The sequence below is a fragment of the Colletotrichum destructivum genome, chromosome 1, assembly GCF_034447905.1.
Source record: "Colletotrichum destructivum chromosome 1, complete sequence".
Taxonomy (NCBI): domain Eukaryota; kingdom Fungi; phylum Ascomycota; class Sordariomycetes; order Glomerellales; family Glomerellaceae; genus Colletotrichum; species Colletotrichum destructivum.
The window spans coordinates 4845383-4862115 of NC_085896.1; the positions used below are offsets into that span (position 1 = coordinate 4845383).

The 16733-nt window shown below is 57.9% G+C and overlaps 7 protein-coding genes across 7 annotated transcripts; 4 read left to right on the plus strand and 3 right to left on the minus strand.

Annotated features, from left to right (window-relative positions):
- Positions 1 to 220: 220 nt before the first annotated feature.
- On the plus strand, positions 221 to 1258 carry CDEST_01458 (Putative xaa-Pro dipeptidyl-peptidase-like domain, alpha/Beta hydrolase; the record flags this gene model as incomplete). The annotated part of the gene is made up of 1 exon (XM_062917617.1): positions 221 to 1258. The coding sequence occupies one exon, from the start codon at positions 221 to 223 to the stop codon at positions 1154 to 1156; it is 936 nt and encodes a 311-aa protein (XP_062773668.1). The 3' UTR covers positions 1157 to 1258.
- A 556-nt stretch (positions 1259 to 1814) lies between these two features.
- CDEST_01459 (Putative glycoside hydrolase, family 5, glycoside hydrolase superfamily) lies at positions 1815 to 3575 on the minus strand (the record flags this gene model as incomplete). The annotated part of the gene is made up of 5 exons (XM_062917618.1): positions 1815 to 2351; positions 2520 to 3133; positions 3229 to 3343; positions 3408 to 3449; positions 3522 to 3575. The coding sequence occupies 5 exons, from the start codon at positions 3573 to 3575 to the stop codon at positions 1815 to 1817; spliced, it is 1362 nt and encodes a 453-aa protein (XP_062773669.1).
- A 2052-nt stretch (positions 3576 to 5627) lies between these two features.
- CDEST_01460 (Putative glyoxalase/Bleomycin resistance protein/Dihydroxybiphenyl dioxygenase) lies at positions 5628 to 6807 on the plus strand. The gene has a single exon (XM_062917619.1). The coding sequence runs from the start codon at positions 5937 to 5939 to the stop codon at positions 6801 to 6803; it is 867 nt and encodes a 288-aa protein (XP_062773670.1). The 5' UTR covers positions 5628 to 5936; the 3' UTR covers positions 6804 to 6807.
- A 1-nt stretch (position 6808) lies between these two features.
- CDEST_01461 (Putative short-chain dehydrogenase/reductase SDR, NAD(P)-binding domain superfamily) lies at positions 6809 to 8589 on the minus strand. Its single transcript, XM_062917620.1, has 2 exons — positions 8181 to 8589; positions 6809 to 8034 (listed from the first exon to the last, which is right to left on the minus strand). Exons 1-2 carry the CDS (start codon positions 8498 to 8500, stop codon positions 7554 to 7556), a joined length of 801 nt encoding a protein of 266 aa, XP_062773671.1. The 5' UTR covers positions 8501 to 8589; the 3' UTR covers positions 6809 to 7553.
- A 2237-nt stretch (positions 8590 to 10826) lies between these two features.
- Positions 10827 to 11483, plus strand: CDEST_01462 (uncharacterized protein; the record flags this gene model as incomplete). The annotated part of the gene is made up of 1 exon (XM_062917621.1): positions 10827 to 11483. One exon carries the CDS (start codon positions 10827 to 10829, stop codon positions 11481 to 11483), a length of 657 nt encoding a protein of 218 aa, XP_062773672.1.
- A 336-nt stretch (positions 11484 to 11819) lies between these two features.
- On the minus strand, positions 11820 to 13875 carry CDEST_01463 (Putative major facilitator, sugar transporter, major facilitator superfamily; the record flags this gene model as incomplete). Its single annotated transcript, XM_062917622.1, has 9 exons — positions 11820 to 11929; positions 12001 to 12067; positions 12132 to 12261; positions 12330 to 13065; positions 13122 to 13161; positions 13267 to 13349; positions 13409 to 13537; positions 13602 to 13711; positions 13793 to 13875. The coding sequence occupies 9 exons, from the start codon at positions 13873 to 13875 to the stop codon at positions 11820 to 11822; spliced, it is 1488 nt and encodes a 495-aa protein (XP_062773673.1).
- A 731-nt stretch (positions 13876 to 14606) lies between these two features.
- CDEST_01464 (Putative cytochrome P450) lies at positions 14607 to 16578 on the plus strand (the record flags this gene model as incomplete). The annotated part of the gene is made up of 6 exons (XM_062917623.1): positions 14607 to 14678; positions 14748 to 15301; positions 15375 to 15645; positions 15722 to 16004; positions 16094 to 16328; positions 16422 to 16578. 6 exons carry the CDS (start codon positions 14607 to 14609, stop codon positions 16576 to 16578), a joined length of 1572 nt encoding a protein of 523 aa, XP_062773674.1.
- Between the last annotated feature and the right edge of the window lie 155 nt (positions 16579 to 16733).

The following is a 16733-nucleotide window of genomic DNA, read 5'->3' on the forward strand; positions in this document are numbered from 1 at the left end:
CGCGGCCCAGGCCCCCCTCCCCCCCTCTCTCCGTGTAGATACCGGTGTGTCTGAGACAACTATTCCGTGATTTCCGGAAAAAGATACAGCTGCACTTCTTTTCTGATGACGCCCGACTTCGATATTTGAACTACTGAAGTGAAGGCTCACTACTCACTCCCACGGTCATACCTGGCACTTACACAAGGGATCGTTTGTCATAGCTCATCACCAAAAAAACATGGGATACACCATAGAAGACGCGTTCATCCCGTCAAGCCGCGACGGGTGCAAGATTGCAATCTCCATCTACAAGCCCGACGGGGTCAAACGACCGATGCCGACGGTCGTGATGGCGCACGGCATCGGGGCCATCAAGGCGGCCGGCCTGTCCCCGTTCGCGAGCGAGTTCACCTCGGAGGGCTACGCCGCCATCACGTTCGACTACGTCGGCTTCGGGGAGAGTGAGGGCACGCCGCGGAACGTGCTCGATGTGCGGCGCCAGCTCCAGGACTTCCGGGACGTCGTGCGCTGGGCGCGCGACCCCGAGCAGGGCGGCTGGGTCGACGCCGCCCGCCTCGTCGCGTGGGGCAGCAGCTTCGGCGGCATGCACACCACGGCCCTGATGGCCGAGGACCACGGGCTGGCGGCGGGCATCGCGCAGTGTCCCCTCGTGGACGGGCGCGCCGGCGCGATGAAGATGCCCCTGGGCCGGTCCCTGAGGCTGGCCGCCGCGGCCGTCGCCGACATCGTGGGGGCGTACTTGCTGGGCGCCAGGGAGCCGCGGTACGTGGACCTGGTCAGCGACGGCTCGACCACGGCGGTCATGGCCTCGAAGGAGGCGGCGGAGGGCTGGGCCCGCTTGACGCCCAGGCACGGTGAGGAGTGGCCGAATATCATCGCCGGGCGCTCCCTGCTGAACATCATGATGTCTCGGCCGCTGCTCCAGGTTCACAAGAGCGCGCGCCCGTACCTGATCGTTCTGCCGACATGGGATCACGAGGCGTCGTTGGACGCTGCCGAGGAATGCGTGAGGCGGGCGCCTCTAGGTGAGTGCTTGAGGGTCGAAGGCGGGCACTTCGACTTGTACGAGGGCGGTGTTGCGTACGAGAAGAACATTGCAGGCCAGAAACTCTTTTTACGACGAGTTTTGCGTCAGGGGACCGCCACGGGGTGAAAGGTGTTGTTCGGGGTTGGGGCAATGTTGGTAAAAATAACAGCCGTGAGTGACTAAGATCACGGGCTGTCTTCTAGTCTTCTTGCTGTTATTATTCTTCGGAGGACCGAGTCATCTTCATCATCATAATGAAATCAAGTCTAGTTATGAGACGAATGTATCTCAGTAGTGGCTAACGGTGAAGACCTGTGGTCGTGGCATTGTTGATCTTGACGAACTGTTGATAGTAGTTTCGGCGTCAAGTTTGAGAAATATTGCAATCAGAACGATGTGATTAAAGCAACAAAAAAGCATCGTACTCGCCATCATAGAATAAGTCTCCCACTATGTTGATCAGAGAGAGAGAGAGAGAGAGATTAGCCCCATACGAGGCCATGAGCTGACCGGAGCATTGCATACTATCCGCCTCTTCTATTCCGATGAAGAACTAACATGCACTGTCATAGGACGTATGTGTATCAGAAATGCCAGGCTTGAATCTGATGTTTTGACATGATGACTGCTTTTTTCTGCCTAGACATTGAGGCCACTTCAGTAGGCAGTTTATCGCCTGCATAGATTGATACTCAGACTGTATCCAGTTCGCCTCTTTAGGTTCTTTGATTGCTTGCACGCTGTTCTAAAACATCATAGGCTTGCATATACCTGTTCACTTCCTTCACAGAAGCAGGGCGAGCACTAGACCAAGACCCAAAAAGGCGCCGCCCGTCTCCATCCGCGACCCCGCAGCCGTTGGCACGGAGGGCGGGCGCGTGGTCGTCGTCCCGTTTCTCCGGGAACCGGTTGGCGTCGGCGGCGTCGGCGTGGACGGGTCTACCAGCAGCGTGCTCGGCATGCTGACCATGGTCGTCGGGGGAGCGATGCCCTGCTCCTCGCTGCTCCTCGCGGGCGCCGTGACCGGGATCGCAGTGGGCGCGGAGCTCGACGCCTTGGTGGGCGTCGCGGAAACGGCAGGCTGAGACTGGGACTCGGACGTGGCCGGGGCCGACACGTTCTGCTCCGTGTTCGCCCACGTGTCGAGCACGCACTGCTTCATCAGGTCGTTGTCGACGTACCCGCCGTTGCCGGATTTCTTGGGCGTAAGGCTGAGGACGTAGTTGGTGTCGAAGCTGCCGGCGGCCCATCCGACGAGACCGATGAAGACGTCTGAGTTCTGGTTGATGAAGGTGTTTTGGGCGCAGAAGCTCGTGAAGCACTGTTTACATGATCCGGTTAGTTCTGGCTCGCAGGGGCTCCTCGGATTGATTACACATATACATAATCTAGAAAGAACGAAGAATAGAAGAAGAAGATGAAGAGTAGAAGAAAGAGAGGGCAACCCCCCCCCCCCCCCACCCCCCCCCCCCCCCCGAAAGAAACTCACCGAGGCATCGCTCGAGGCGCCCGTCTCGCTCACCAGCCCCTTGCGGCCCTTGGACCTGAGGAATTCGGCCACCTTCCTGAAGCTCTCGACGTTGTCGGTCGTGCACAGCTTGTGGGTGCCGCTGTTGTTCTCGTCGAGGTACTTGTGGACGTCGAGGACGAGGTTGTCGGTCGAGCCGTCGGGGTTCGTGATGGCGGCGAGGGCGTCGGCGCTGCCGCTGCTGACGAAGAACTCGGCCGAGTTGAAGTTGGTGCCGGGCAGCAGGATCATCTGGGACGCGGCGCCGGCGCGGCGGATGGCGGCGACGGCCTTCTGGCAGGTCGCGGCCCAGAGGGCGACGTCGAGGTCGTGCGGCTCGTTCATGAGCTCGAAGACGACCCTCTCGTCGGCCTTGTACCGCTGCGCGAGCTGCGTCCACAGCGAGACGAACTGGTCGTCGGTCGGTCCGCCCTGGCCGATGATGCCGCCGTCCCACCGTGCGAAGTTGTGGATGTCGATCATGCAGTGGGCGCCCGTCGCGAGGCACTTCTGCATGACCTGGTCGTAGCGGCCGACGTTCTTGGCGTCGAGCTGTCCGCCGGGTTGGTTGTTGACGAGGAACTGCCAGCTCACGGCTATCACGACATGACAAGTCAGCATGAGATTTTGGGGGGGTTAAAACACAACCGTCTCTGCAAAAAAGAGTGTCGGGGGGGTGGGGGGTCTTTACGCAATCGGAACATGTTGAGCTTGCTGGTCTGAACAAAATGGTTCATCTGGCCTTCTCCGTCACCACCTCCGAGTGAGCTGAGAGGTAGCTGGACCTTGCCCAGGGGACAACTTCCCTGTCTTTGAGTTAGTTATTGATCTCCGAGGGGAGGACCTCATAATCATGATAGTTGAACTCACGTCCGTCTCGCAACCAAAGTCTCCGCCAGATATCGCGACTCCCTGAACAGCAAAAAGTCATGTTAGAAAGTCATCCCATGTTGCGCGGATCGGCCAACTTGCCAAGAACTGCACCCTGGCGACCGCCGCCGCCGCATACCCCAAAAGTGTAAATGTCTTTGAGACCATGTTCGATATCCTGAGCGAATGGAAGAAACGAATGTGTTGACAACCCAAGGTTGTTCAAGAAGGGATAGAAGAGGAAGAAGAAGAAGAAGAAGAAGAAGAAGAAGAAGAAGAAGAAGAAGAAGAAGAAGAAGAAGAAGAAGAAGAAGAAGAAGAAGAAGAAGAAGAAGAAGAGGAGGAAGACGAATAAAAAAAAATTGGAAGAAAAAGAAGGGATTCTATCCAAAGAATAGAAAAGAGAGGCGATCGACGACAAGAAGCGAATGACGACGAAAAAGCAAACACAAAAGGGGTCTGTTTTCTGGGTTGCGAGACAGGTCCCTTGGGAGGAGAAGAGACCAAGAAGGTCCATCTGAACTCGTGAGCGGCGGGGAGCCGCATCACATATCTACTGACGGGAAGCGATCGAAAAACCAACCGCGCGGCCGGGATCATAAAAAGGGATACTAACTACAATACTTACCACCTACAACGAGAATAGCAGCACACGAAGAAAGGGGGCATAGGAACACGGGGGGGGGGGGGGGCGGATGCCAAACCTGCGAGTGCGCAATCCCCCCCCAGTGTCCACAGTGGACACAAAAACGCGGGCTGTGGAATACAACGTTATGCCATCTGATGATCGTTTCTGTGCGACGAGATTCATGCGGCGAGCGCCACGAAGCCTAGTCGGATGAGGGCCCTGCCTGCATCAGACATCCGGAGTTTCATGTGTGAACACCAGATGGGGAGGTTTGGAGCCTCCCCCCGCTCCGTCTGAGCCTCTGGTAAGCCTCATGGAGGTCAAGGAATAACGGGGGAGAGGAGGGGGAGACACACGGACTCGGGGTGGAGGTGAGGAGCGGGGGAGGGGGTTCGGGCTGACCGGGAGGCGGAGACTCGGGCGTTCCATTGCGTCGGTTTGCGATTGAATGTTTGAGTCCTTGGCTCTCAGAATGTGCCGTAAATGAGCTTTGCAAACGGCGGCAACCTTGGGGGCCGCTACTCAAGGCTATTCAAGATGTGTAGTGATGTGCGTTTCACAGCGAGCAAACGGCTGGCCTCTGTGAAAGTAGGTTTGTGATTGTGATAGGCGTGTAGGAGCATTCATGATGCGAGAAACGGCACGCGGGCCGAAGGCTCGGGTCACCTCACTAAAGGTGTGTGGGAGGAGTGTTTGCCCTGTGTGAGCCGAGACGGCGTCACACAGCAGGCAGGCCCTTCGAGCCGTCTCAGCCCATGGCAGCCATTTGTCGGGGGTTCCTCTGCTTGTCAAATCCGTCTGGCAGAGGCGAGGCCAAACGGAGGCGGTGCCAACGCGGATCACTAGAACGGTTGGCGGACGTCCAGGAACATGCCAGGGGGGGGGGGGGGGGGGGGTGTTCCACAGAGCCTCCTCAAGCAACAACCAACTTTTGATGCAAAGCAAGCAAGGAAAACGCCAAAGAGAACGCCGTCTCTCTGGGGGGTTTTATGGTGGCCGCCAAGCGGAGGTAGAAGATGCTGGAGCCGATGGCTCGACAGGAAGAAGAATAGCGAAGAGTATGTATTCCGGTAACACTGGGCAGCTCCGTCATCTGCCGGACCTTTTGTGTTGCTGCGCGGTGCAAGATCTCACTCCCGACTTGGAGGCATTTTTTTCCGGGCATTGGGGCGTTTGGGCATCCGATTCGGGGTCCTGCCGACGCGCGTTACGGCAGTCCCCCGGGATGTTGCCTGGGACGATCAACGCAAACGCATATAGAGCCGGTCTGGTCGGCCTTGTCGTGCACCCATTGCCCTGATGAGAGAATTGTCAACTTCCTCGAAGACTACGTACGCCCTCGCCGAGGTAGTTGCGATTCAGTGAGAAATGTCTGAGGGCACAGACAGCCAGGGCGTTCAAGTATCCAAGAGGCTTGTGTGAGAGAGATAAGCTCGCGGATCCAACAAAGATGGCGCCGCGATGGTCAAACTTCTCCGCAAGCCACGCGGAGAATTATCTGATCCCTTTTGATTAGGTCATCAACTCAGCCAACTTGGTCTGGATCGTGGAATTCTCTCGTTCATTTCCGAAGACTCTGCCTGTCGGGTAAATCAAGAAGAAAGGTGACAGACGTCTAAACTTCAAAAGAACTCGGACCCGGGCTTTTGCTTTCTCACTCGTGAGAGGACCGATAGCGGACTTGATGCCTCCGAGTTTCCCCCTCCCCCCTTCGCAATGATTGTCTGCAATGGTGACATAGTGGGGCGCGCGAGGGGGTTCGCAACAATAAATAACCAGACGGTGGCCTCGAGAGGCTCGGACGCGCAGGAGATGCTCTAGAGCCTCACGAACTCATCACCAACGACTCGACGCCTCTCCCCTGTATAATCAAAACCGGACACCAATCTTTTTTGACAAAAATGGCCACGTCGGATGACCAGAGCTCGAGCTCGCCCCTCCTCGACCACATCGTCATCCTCCTCCCCCACCAAGTCCTCGCCTCCCTCCCCTCCTGGATCTCATCCGAGTTCACCATCCTCACGGGAGGCCGCCACGCCGACGGCCGCACCGAGAACAAGCTCGTCATCTTCGCCGACGGCACCTACCTCGAGCTCATCTCCTTCGTCGAGGGCCTCGGCAAAGAAGAGCGCCTGAAGCACAAGTGGGGTCCGAAACCGGACGGCACCGTCATTGACTGGGCGTACTCTCTCAAGGAGGAATCCGGCTTCGCCGCGATCCAGGAGCGCGTGCGTGAAGCTCAGTCCGCAGCTATCTACGACGACCCAGTTCCGGGGGGAAGAATCCGACCGGACGGCACGGAGCTGAAGTGGGCCGTGGCGCTCCCGGCCGGCGCCGGCGACGGGGCTGGGTCGGACGGAGCGGTGGAGAGGGGCGAGCTGCCGTTCTGGTGCTTCGACCGCACGCCGCGGGAGCTGCGCGTGCCCAACCACGTCGCGGAAAACACGAGGCACCCGAGTGGCGCGCTCGGCGTCCACTCCCTGGCCGTGGACGTGGACCGGGAGGAGCTCAAGAGGGCGTACGCCGGGATCAACGGCCGTGCCGGGGAGGGCGACGACGGCGGCCGGTGGGCGTTTGACGTGCCCGTCCGCCAGTTCGACGACCCGAGACACCTTCACGTCGAGACGGTTTCTGGCGAGCGAGGCCCGTCGATCCGCCTTTCCCTGTACACGGCGGCGGGGACGCCGAAGCGGACCATCGCGGGCGACCTCGGCGGCGGCGTCTCTGTTGCCATCGACCTGGTCCCCGTTTCCGGGGGTTCCTCTTGAGTGTGAGGTCACGGAAACATGAGATGTGTAAGCATGAGGAGGTGGGTCGGGAAGGAAAAAAAAAAAAAAGGACTGCGAGTACGAGGTTGAACAGCTATCGTGGAGATTTCATGGGTGGAGTTGGGTAATGTGGAACGAACGATGGATCACGATGGTTGATGGCTTGTACACTTACAAACTCATTAGCACCAAAGGTGGAGTGTCAATAATACGCGCTACGAAAGGCTTGGTTAGACAGGTATAATGATGAAGTCATTGAGTGGCATAGCATCACCTATACATCACCATTTTCGATCGCGAGCTTAGACATGAGGGACATTCTGAGCATGGCCTCTCATCTGTCTGGTTGCAGCATGTGAACGAACACATGGAAGCACAGAAGAGTTTGTGAAAACATGTCCTCAAGATAACCAAAGTGACAATGTTTAGAAATTCTCATATTGATTAAAGCACGAATGGTTTGGGGGTTTTATTTTTATTTTCATCTCTCATAGCATAGGCATGTAAAGTAGGCTATATTCAATGCGACCTCTACGTGGAAAAGCTAAAGAAAAAACCACGCTTCCTTGTGCACAGCACTACAACCCTTTCACGTTTTGTTTGGTACAACATTTCAGTGACTTTACTTTTGTCTATTATTCATCTGGCTAGTCATAACATCATATCCAGCGCCTTTTCCCACGCTGCGCCCATGTCCTATTGCTCCACCCAAATACGTCCCAAACAAGAGAGAGAGAGAGAGAGAGACGTCTACCGGCAGGTGTAACCGCCGTCAATGACGATGTCGGCACCGGTGGTGTAGGTGCTGGCGTCGGAGACGAGGTAGACGTAGGCGCCCTTGAGCTCCTTGGCGTCGCCGTTGCGGCCCATGGGGATCATGCTCTTCCACAGTTCCTGGGTCTCCTTGGCGACGAAGTCGGACAGGCCCGTGTCGATGTAGCCGGGGGAGATGGAGTTGACGCGGGCAAAGTCGCGCCACTCGTTGGCGAGCGAGCGGGCCATGTGGATGCAGCCGGCCTTGGCGACGTTGTACGAGGTCTGCTCCTGCGGGTAGTTGGCGATGTGGCCGGACATGGAGGCCGTGATGACGAAGGAGCCGGTGCCGCGCTCGCGGAAGTGGGCGCCGACGGCCTTGGCGCAGTAGGCGGTGCCGTTGAGGTCGATCTGGATGACGTGGTCCCAGGCCTCCTTGGAACCGTCGATGACACCGCTGTCGGCAGTGGCACCAGCGCTGAGAGAGGGGTTTTGTTAGTATTGAAGCTAACAATGTGGTGGTATTGTTGAGGCTGACAGTGTGGTGGTGGTGTTGTTGAAGGTGATGGTGATGGTGATGATGAGGGGTTGAAGGCAGCAAAATACAAGAAAGCAAAAACTTACTTGGCGATAAAGGCATCAATCTTGCCAAAGTCGGCAATGATCTGCTTGGTGGTCTTCTCGACGTCGTTGTAGTCGCTCACGTTGAGCTTGTAGATCTTGACCTTGACGCCGTACTCCTTCTCGAGCTCGGCGGCGTTCTTCTCGGCGCCCTCCTTGCGGGAGGAGTAGGTGATGGCCAGGTCGGCGCCCATCTCGGCGCAGCCACGGGCGGCCTCAATGCCCATGCCGCGGGGGCCGGAGGCGCCGGTGACGACGACGACCTTGCCCTTGAGGCTGAAGAGGTCCAGGAGGCGGGAGGCGGTGGGGATTTCCTGAGGCATGATGGGCGGTGGTGGTGGTGGTGGTGGTGGTGGTGGTGATGTCGATGTGGCTTGGAAAGGATGTTAGGTTTTGGGGTATCAAACTTATTGGAGAGAAGTATGTAGAGATGAGAGAAAGAAGAACGGAAAAAGAATATGATCTGCGAGAGAGGGAGAGGAAAAGGCAGGCTTTGAATATCTGGTCGCTCAAGGTTCTGCTGGAGACGAAATGGGGCTTTCGGCTGGTATGGCATGATGGAGGGGTAGCTTTGGCATCCTGGCCGGCCGTGACGGCATCCCAAAACCCCCGCTGATGTCATTGACACAGGCACACACACACACAGGAGGGGCCTCACTCATCAAGAGAGGGGGGGATTGTTGCTGGGGGGTTGCTGAAGCTGGGACTTGACAGGGGGGCATGTTCTGTTCAAAGTGCCCGCTACCCACCCACTGCCCAGTGATAAGTACAAGGATGGTCGATCCAGTCTGGCTCGCTCCGGTGGACCTGAATTACTGGGACCCGGATGGGCCGCAGGTACAGTACAGACAGAGTCTTCGTAGATGACATGTTACGGGTATTCGGGGCAGATTTCAGCGTAGGTACACTAACATGTACCTGAGTAATGCCCGCCTGTGCAGCTTGAACAGCTCATCAATCTCATCTTTGGGGGGGGCTTCACTTGGCGCAACCTTTTCGAACTGCATACTGTACTGGCCGAGCCGCACCGACAGGAGAGGAGGACCATCCGAATGTCTGATGTCTGGCTGCCACATTTTGGTCTTATCTAACAACCGTGGACGCGTACGGGGCAAGACTTGGGGGGCAAGACTTGGGACTTGGTATTTGCCGCCTCACCGTCAGAAAGCTCACCACAAAAACCGGGCACAGAAAGACTCCCAAGCTAGCTGGGCACACAAACACTAGCTAACACTACTCTGTCCAGTCCACTCCATTGGAAACTCCCAGGTTCATGGCCAAGACGTGAACAGCTTACTGGGCTCACTCAGCCAAGTCTCCACAAGCCTGAGTCCACCGCCAACCACCAATTGGCACACACACACACACCCCCGGCGCTGCAGCGCGCGCATTAGTCAAGGCCTCGCATCGTTGAACCTTCGTCTTCCCGCGCTTCAACTCCCGCCAAAATGAGAGACGGCCCGGTACTCTGTACTCTGTACCTGTGCGGGGTATGTACTATATAGTGCAGTACGCCGGAGCGGGGGGGGGGCCGTCTTTGGTCGTTCTGTCGTAGACGTGTCGTATGCAGGTATTCTGCTCGTACACTCAAGCATCTTGGAACTCGACTCCTGTTTGCCGCGGAGCTGGGCGATGCCGGGCACGGAGGCATGTCGGTGAACTACAATACACTACACTACATACGTACACACGAAGGCAACGAGGGGGAGGGGGAAGGGGAGAGGAGAGCGTGGGGTTCGGGTCGGAGACCGAACACCCAACGACCGCTCAGTCAAGACTTTTCTCTTCCAAGTCGCGTCACGTATATCCGTACTCTGCGTTGGGTAGACAGACAGCTCATGGATAGCTGCGCACCGTTGTGAGGTTGGAGAGCTGTTGGAAAACTGGAACCATGTGTTGGGGCCGTCGGCGGAACCGTGGAGGGGGCAGAGGAGAGGAGAGCTCGAAGCTGTCTCCCATTATCCATATTGTCTGCCCGGCATCCCCCGGCCAACGATGACCTGTCTCAGTGAGAGGGCATAAAGCATCGGCGAGGGCCCGAAGCCATCACGGCCCTGCCTCCGGAAGGCAATAGACTTACTTTACTACCAGATCCTAGCATACGAAGCCAGGTTGTCTGTCCATGGGAGCCGACCACGCCTCAGCCCGCATTCGGGCATCTTTGAGGCAACAAAGCTACCGACCTTATATGTTCAGCTTTAAAGTCTGTAAAAGGAGTTCCAACGGTGATGGTGACGGCACCGCTCAATTCCCAATGTCTTTTCTGCTTCAGACAGCAAGCTTGCTTGACTTCTTCGTAATGGGTGGGAGACAGATTAAGAGTACCCTTTCCGAACGCCGTCGTTCATAGCTATCAGGGTAATTGCCATCGCTTCACGCCACCAAAGTCTCCTTTATCACGAGAAACTCTCACGACGCCTCATTGTCGTGTTGGTAGAGAGTGCCAGGCCATTGAGTAATTTGAGATTGTGTTTAAAAGACGATGAGCCCTCCGCCGCAGCTGGCCGGCGAAAAACACGCTCCCCAGTCGACTCAGCAAGACGCACTCTTCCCGACAATTCTTCATCCTGTTCGAAGCCGATCGGGTAGTTGGTGACCTCACAATACCAACCCGCATACGCCCAACTACCTCAGAATTCCACACCAAAGATGCCAAACGGCACCGCTCCGCAAGCCAGGTCCGCCTCGAGCCTGGAGATGGCGGAACAGGGGCTCCGGAGGACGAACCTCTACCACTCGGCGAGGGGCACCGTCGTCATGCTCGTGCTCCTTTCCATGACCGCTTCCGGCACGCTCGCGGCGGCCCTCAGCAAGATGCGGCCCGGCGACCTCAGCCACGACGCCGTCGTGGCCCTCGCCGTCATCCTCGCCGTCTCCCAGAACGTCACCCTCCTCGTCTTCGTCCGCCACCGCTGCATCAACCCGCCCCCGGCCCACGTCGGCCGGACCGTCCTCTTCTACTATCTCATGTGGATCGTCATGCAGGCCGTCGGCTTCGTCTGCGTCGACCACATGTGGCTGAGCTCCTGGCCCGAGGCCATCAAGAACCTGTGCTCCATGTGGATGCTGCTGAGCATCCTGACCATGGGACTCTGGACCATCGCCATCGTCTCCGCCGCCAGCAGACGGCTCGGTCACCAGTATCCCGAGTTCCGCGCGGCGCCGAGGCGGGCACCGATGGAACGAGTCGAGACGAGACGGACGGCGCCGGCTGTGGTGAGAGGCGCCATCGGGGAGGAGGCTGCCAGCTTCATCCAGCCACCGCCGTATGCTGCTGTACGAGACACTAAGAAGGGGCTCGCTTGAGATGGTTTTCGGGCTATTCGAACAGGCAATAACAGGGTGAAGCGGTTAGCGAGAAACGAAAAGGGGTGAGCGGCCAGGGAAAGAAGAAAACGAAAGCGAACATCACCGTGGAATGGGTGTCATGTGGGTGTACCTGGGATCCGACAACAATACACCAACACAGTTGATATTAATCAAAAGAGCACAGCAATATAATCCTCAATAAAATTTGAACTTATCTGAGCTATGGGCCGTTACGGTCGAGTGCCCGAACAGCGACGATCCCCCTCCACGACTCTAGATTCAGGGGACATCTGTAGTTTTGTGGACTGTTAACTATAAAGTATGACCTTTTCATTACCTCTGTCGCACTTCTACTTCCTGAAAGTCGGCCTTTTCAGCCACATCGACGTCGTGGACGATCCTGACGTCCCCGAACAGCTCGTCGATTTCTTCCAACGATTTACCTGTGGCATGTTAGGGTTCAATGTTTGACCACATATGGAAAGGGGAGAGAGGGGGGGGGATTGGCATTCACCTCGAGTCTCGGGGTAGAAGAACGCAAATACGACGGCGCAGAGAGCGTTGGTCAGGATGAAAAGGATCTGGAAACCTGGCGTCAGAACTCGGACCGTATCGCTTCAGGACCGCGCCGGATCTGCTGCCTACGTAGTACTTCCAGCCGACGGCATCAAGCGCAATGGGGGAGCACTGTGTTATGACCAGGCTGATGGAGTAATGGATGACCTGGACGATGGCGTTTGCTTTGGCCCGCAGTTCGGTGGTGAAGACTTCTGGTCTGGGAGAGGGGATCAGACGAAATCAAGGACGCGACCGTCATCTCACTCAACCCGTAGACTGACTTACGGGATAATCCAGGTCATGGGGCCCAGGAGGGCGGAGTAGATGGCCGAGACGGCGAATATGCAGGCGATCAGACCGCGCTGGGCCGCCTCGTTCGTGGGGAGCCCCGGTTTCGCTGGGTACACGGCGGCCAGGACCGTGATGGTCAGGTAGCAGACGGCCAGGAGCGACGAGCTGGCGACGAGGATCGTCCTGCGGCCGACGCGGTCGACGAAGAACAGGGACAGGAAGCAGGCCACGGGGCCGACGGAGCCGTACAAGCCGCTGACGAGGAGCTGCCGGTCCTGGCCGAACTGCAGCGTGGCGTAGATGGCCGTCTGGTAGTACTGCACGAACGAGATGCCCGAGAGCATGGCGGCGGCCCACACGAAGGAGCCGATGAAGAGCCGCCTGCGGAAGGCCGGCGTCGCGAACAGGTCGGCCCACGAGAGCCGCCGCCGCCGTCCTTGGGCCTGCAGCTCCTCCTCGGCGATGCTGGCCCGGATGACGACGAACTCGGCCCGGCACCAGTCGTCGTTAGAGCCGTCGTGGTGGTAGCGGCGGAACGCCCTTTCGGCCTCCTCGTGGCGGCCCTTGAGGCAGAGCCACCGCGGCGACTCGCCGACGAGGAGGACGCCGACGCCGAGGAGCAAGGCGGGGAGGCTCTGGATCGCGAAGCCAAGGCGCCACTGGTTCGGGTTGTGCCACTTCCCCTCGCCCACCCCGGTCCACAGGGCGACGAAGAAGCCCCAAGCAACCACTAGGCGCGTGGGTGTTAATCAACCGCCTTTGGGGTCTCATAGAGACTGGACTTACTCATCTGGTTGACGGCTGTGATCCGGGCTCGCTCATGAGTCTTGATAAGCTCGTTAGACCTATCTCTCTCTCTGTCTCTCTCTCCCTCCTGTTCTTTCTCTCTCTCTCTCTCTCAAAAGTGTCACAAGTACAAGCGCAGACTTGCCTTTGCGATTTCCGCCCCGAATACGGGAGCAACGCCGGTGATTGTTCCAACGGCAAACCCAACTAGGAGCCGTCCCATGATGACTGCCTCTGCGTTAGTATGGTTTTCACTTGGGGTCGTCACGGACAGTCGAGATCCTCACGCATAGCGACATGGGCAGCGCCAGCCATCAAGGCCCCGCCAACCACACCCCATACGCATCCAAAGGCAATGGCCTTCCTACGGCCGAGCCTGTCGCTGGTGATGCCGACCGAGGCGCTGCCGAGCCATGCTGTGCCCCGGTTCGTCAGCTTTCAGGCACACCGCTATGCGTAATGCAACAGAACACGCCCTACCTCCGGCCTGGTAGACGGAGACGATGGCCCCTCGTAGAGGAGCGTCGGGGTTGCCAAAGTACGTCAAGAAGGACTTGAGCGCCAGGCTGGGAGTGATGATTCCGGAATCACTGGTGGCAGTGCTGTAAGTGAGTGAGCTGTTCCCAACATGCCAGATGATCTGGGCTAAGGGTGACGTGACGTTTGCTCACTATCCGTAGAGAAACCCCCCTATACCGAGCAGAAGCGATGTTAAGAATGGCTTGCTGAACCAGGAAGAACTGTTGGGTTTCATGGTTAGATGAGTCGGGTTGGTTTCACTATAAAGTTGTTTAGTAGTAGTAAGTAAGGTCTTATAATTAAGATAATCAGGCATCATGAATGACCTCAAAAGTCCAACACGGAGACCAGATCTAGCAGACTTTGTACCTTCTCGATTTCTCCCTCGCCAACAATACTCATCAACTGCCGCCGCAATGCTACCCGGAGCAAGGGTATACTTACCCGCGTCCAACCATGGCGTTTGTAAGTCCGGCGTCAGCATACCTAGGCGTATGTATGTGCGTGTGTGGGGGTCACCCCCGGATTCCATAGGCCTTTCCCCGCGCAGCCCGGGGTCGGGATCCGACTGCGGGGTTGTGAGACCGTCATGTCATGGCTTCGAACCTGTCCTATCAATGACTGTTATACGGGAAATATTTTGTAGGACCCAGTTCACACCCACCACGGATGGCCAGATACCAGCGGGGTGTGTGGCTTACTGGACGGCTATCGCCAAGGTCGGCAAAATGGTAAACGGTCGAGTTGAACCGCTGCGACGTGCCGTGCCTTGACTTTGACAAGCCTCGGGCTTTCGGCAAGTTGATTCCCGCCTCTTCACTCCCGTCGTCACTGGCTACGGTTTGGTTGGCGTCAGTGATATCACCAGCTGGAAAACTGGTGTTCTGGCGTCCCAGTTTGGTGTTATCGAAGTCACAAACTGATCGTTGCATCAAACCATATCGTCTCGAGCTCACTCTTATGACCATGATTCTCGCCATCTTTACCTACTCAGCCGTGGTCGTCGGTCTGGTATACCTTGTCTTTACATTCCCCAGGGTATGCAAACTCGATCTTGGTACATGGCCAACGCGCGATCATGATCCGCTGACAATTCTGTCTCGCCAGCTACAACAAGAGTGGAAGCTGTATTCCCACCGCTCCCAGCTGCCGCCGGGGCCCAAGACCATCAGGACCGGCCTCAAGAAGCCATGGCTCTGGTTCCGGGAGCTGAGCCGGGAGTACGGCGACGTCGTCTACCTCCAGATGGGACCGACGCCGACCATCGTCCTCGGCTCGGCCCAGGCGGCGTGGGACCTCCTCGAGAAAAGGGGCGCCGTCTTCTCGTCGCGGCCGCGCTTCATCGTGGGCGGCGAGCTCCTATCCGGCGGCATGAGGGGCCTCATGGCCCCGTACTCGCCCTTCTGGCGGCGCTGGCGGAAGCTCCTCCACGGCGGCTTCATGCAGAGGCGGAGCGAGACGTACCGGCCTGTCCAGTGCCTCGAGTCGAGGGTCCTCATGCACGAGCTCCTCGCGAGCCCGGGGGACTTCCGGAGGCATCTCGAGAGGTACGCAGCCTCGGTCATTGTAACGGTGACGTACGGCAGACGGGTTGAGGACGTTGCGACGGACGTCGTCGTCCGGAGGAACGCCGAGTCCATGGGCCGTCTCACCTCGGTCAAGTACACAACTCCCCAACCCCCCCGAAGCCTTGAAGCTCAAACTGTGTTAACTGACTTCCACCACCTATAACAGCATCCCTGGAAGGTTCGCGGTCGAACGGTACCCCGTCCTCAAGCATGTCCCGAGCTTCCTGGCCCCATGGAAGGCCGAGGTCTTGAGGCAGAGACAGAAGGACATCCGGCTCTACACGGAGCTTATGGACGAAGTCCGGCGCAAGGTGGCCGACGGCGTCGCGCCGGCCTGCTTTGCAAAGCACCTGATACAGGAGCAGGCCGCCCTCGGCATGACGGACCTCGAGATCGCGTACACCGCGGGATCGCCCTTTGGGGCTGGCGTTGAGACTGTAAGATAAGAAGCCCGCCCACCCCCTTTATTCCTGTGGAACGAGAGAGCCGCTGACAGATCCCCGTGTCGTGCAGTCGGCCGGGTCCCTGGCTAGCTTCTTCCTCGCCTGCGTCAAGTTCGGTCCGCGATTCATACCAAAGGCGCAAGAGGAGCTCGACAGGGCCGTTGGGGGCGACAGGCTGCCGACCTTCCAAGACCTCGACGGCCTCGCGTACGTCCGGGCCATAGCGTCCGAGACCCTACGCTGGCGGCCGGTCGCCGTGCTCGGGGGCACTCCCCATGCCAGCACGGCGGATCATGTGTATAAAGGCATGTTCATACCAAAGGGGAGCACCGTCATCGCGCCCCTGTGGAGCAGTAAGTTGGACCGTGGCTCGGCGGACATTGGTCTCGCGCTTTTGGAAATGTTAACCGTTAATCACCCTTCCCCCCCCCGGGAATCATAGTCCACCTCAACGAGGCCGATTTCCCAGAGCCCCACGAGTTCCGGCCGGAACGGTTCGCGGAGCAGCGCGAGTATCCGGGGACGCTCGGCCACAGCGCCTTCGGCTGGGGCCGCCGCGTCTGCCCCGGCATGCACCTCGGCTCGGCGTCGGTGGCACTCAACATCGCGCGGGTGCTCTGGGGGTTCGCCGTCGGGCCGGCCAAGGACGAAAAGGGGAGGGATGTCGACGTCGACATGTGAGTCCAGAAGGCCGTTCTTCTCGTTGGCTCCCTTGACCGGACGTGGTGGTAAAAACTGACTGTTGTTTTTTTGCCTTTTTCATGACACAGATTCGCGTATTCAGACGGCTTCAACTCGAGCCCGCTGCCGTTCCCGTGCTCAATCACCCCCCGGTCTCCGCGCCACGCTGAGGTTATTGGAGAGGAGCATGAGAGGGCCTTGGAAGAGCTGAGAGCGTATACTGTTGGTCCCGGCAAGGCGTTCTAGTCCTTTGTAGTTCACAAGTGAAAATGGCACATGATAGACACAACGTTTCCTTCTGAACGAAGTGCGTTCTGCATCACGAGCAGTATGGATACCGGACTAGCTAGATCTTAGAGAGATCGCCAATACTTCAAGGCCATGCTGCTCTGTGAAACGGG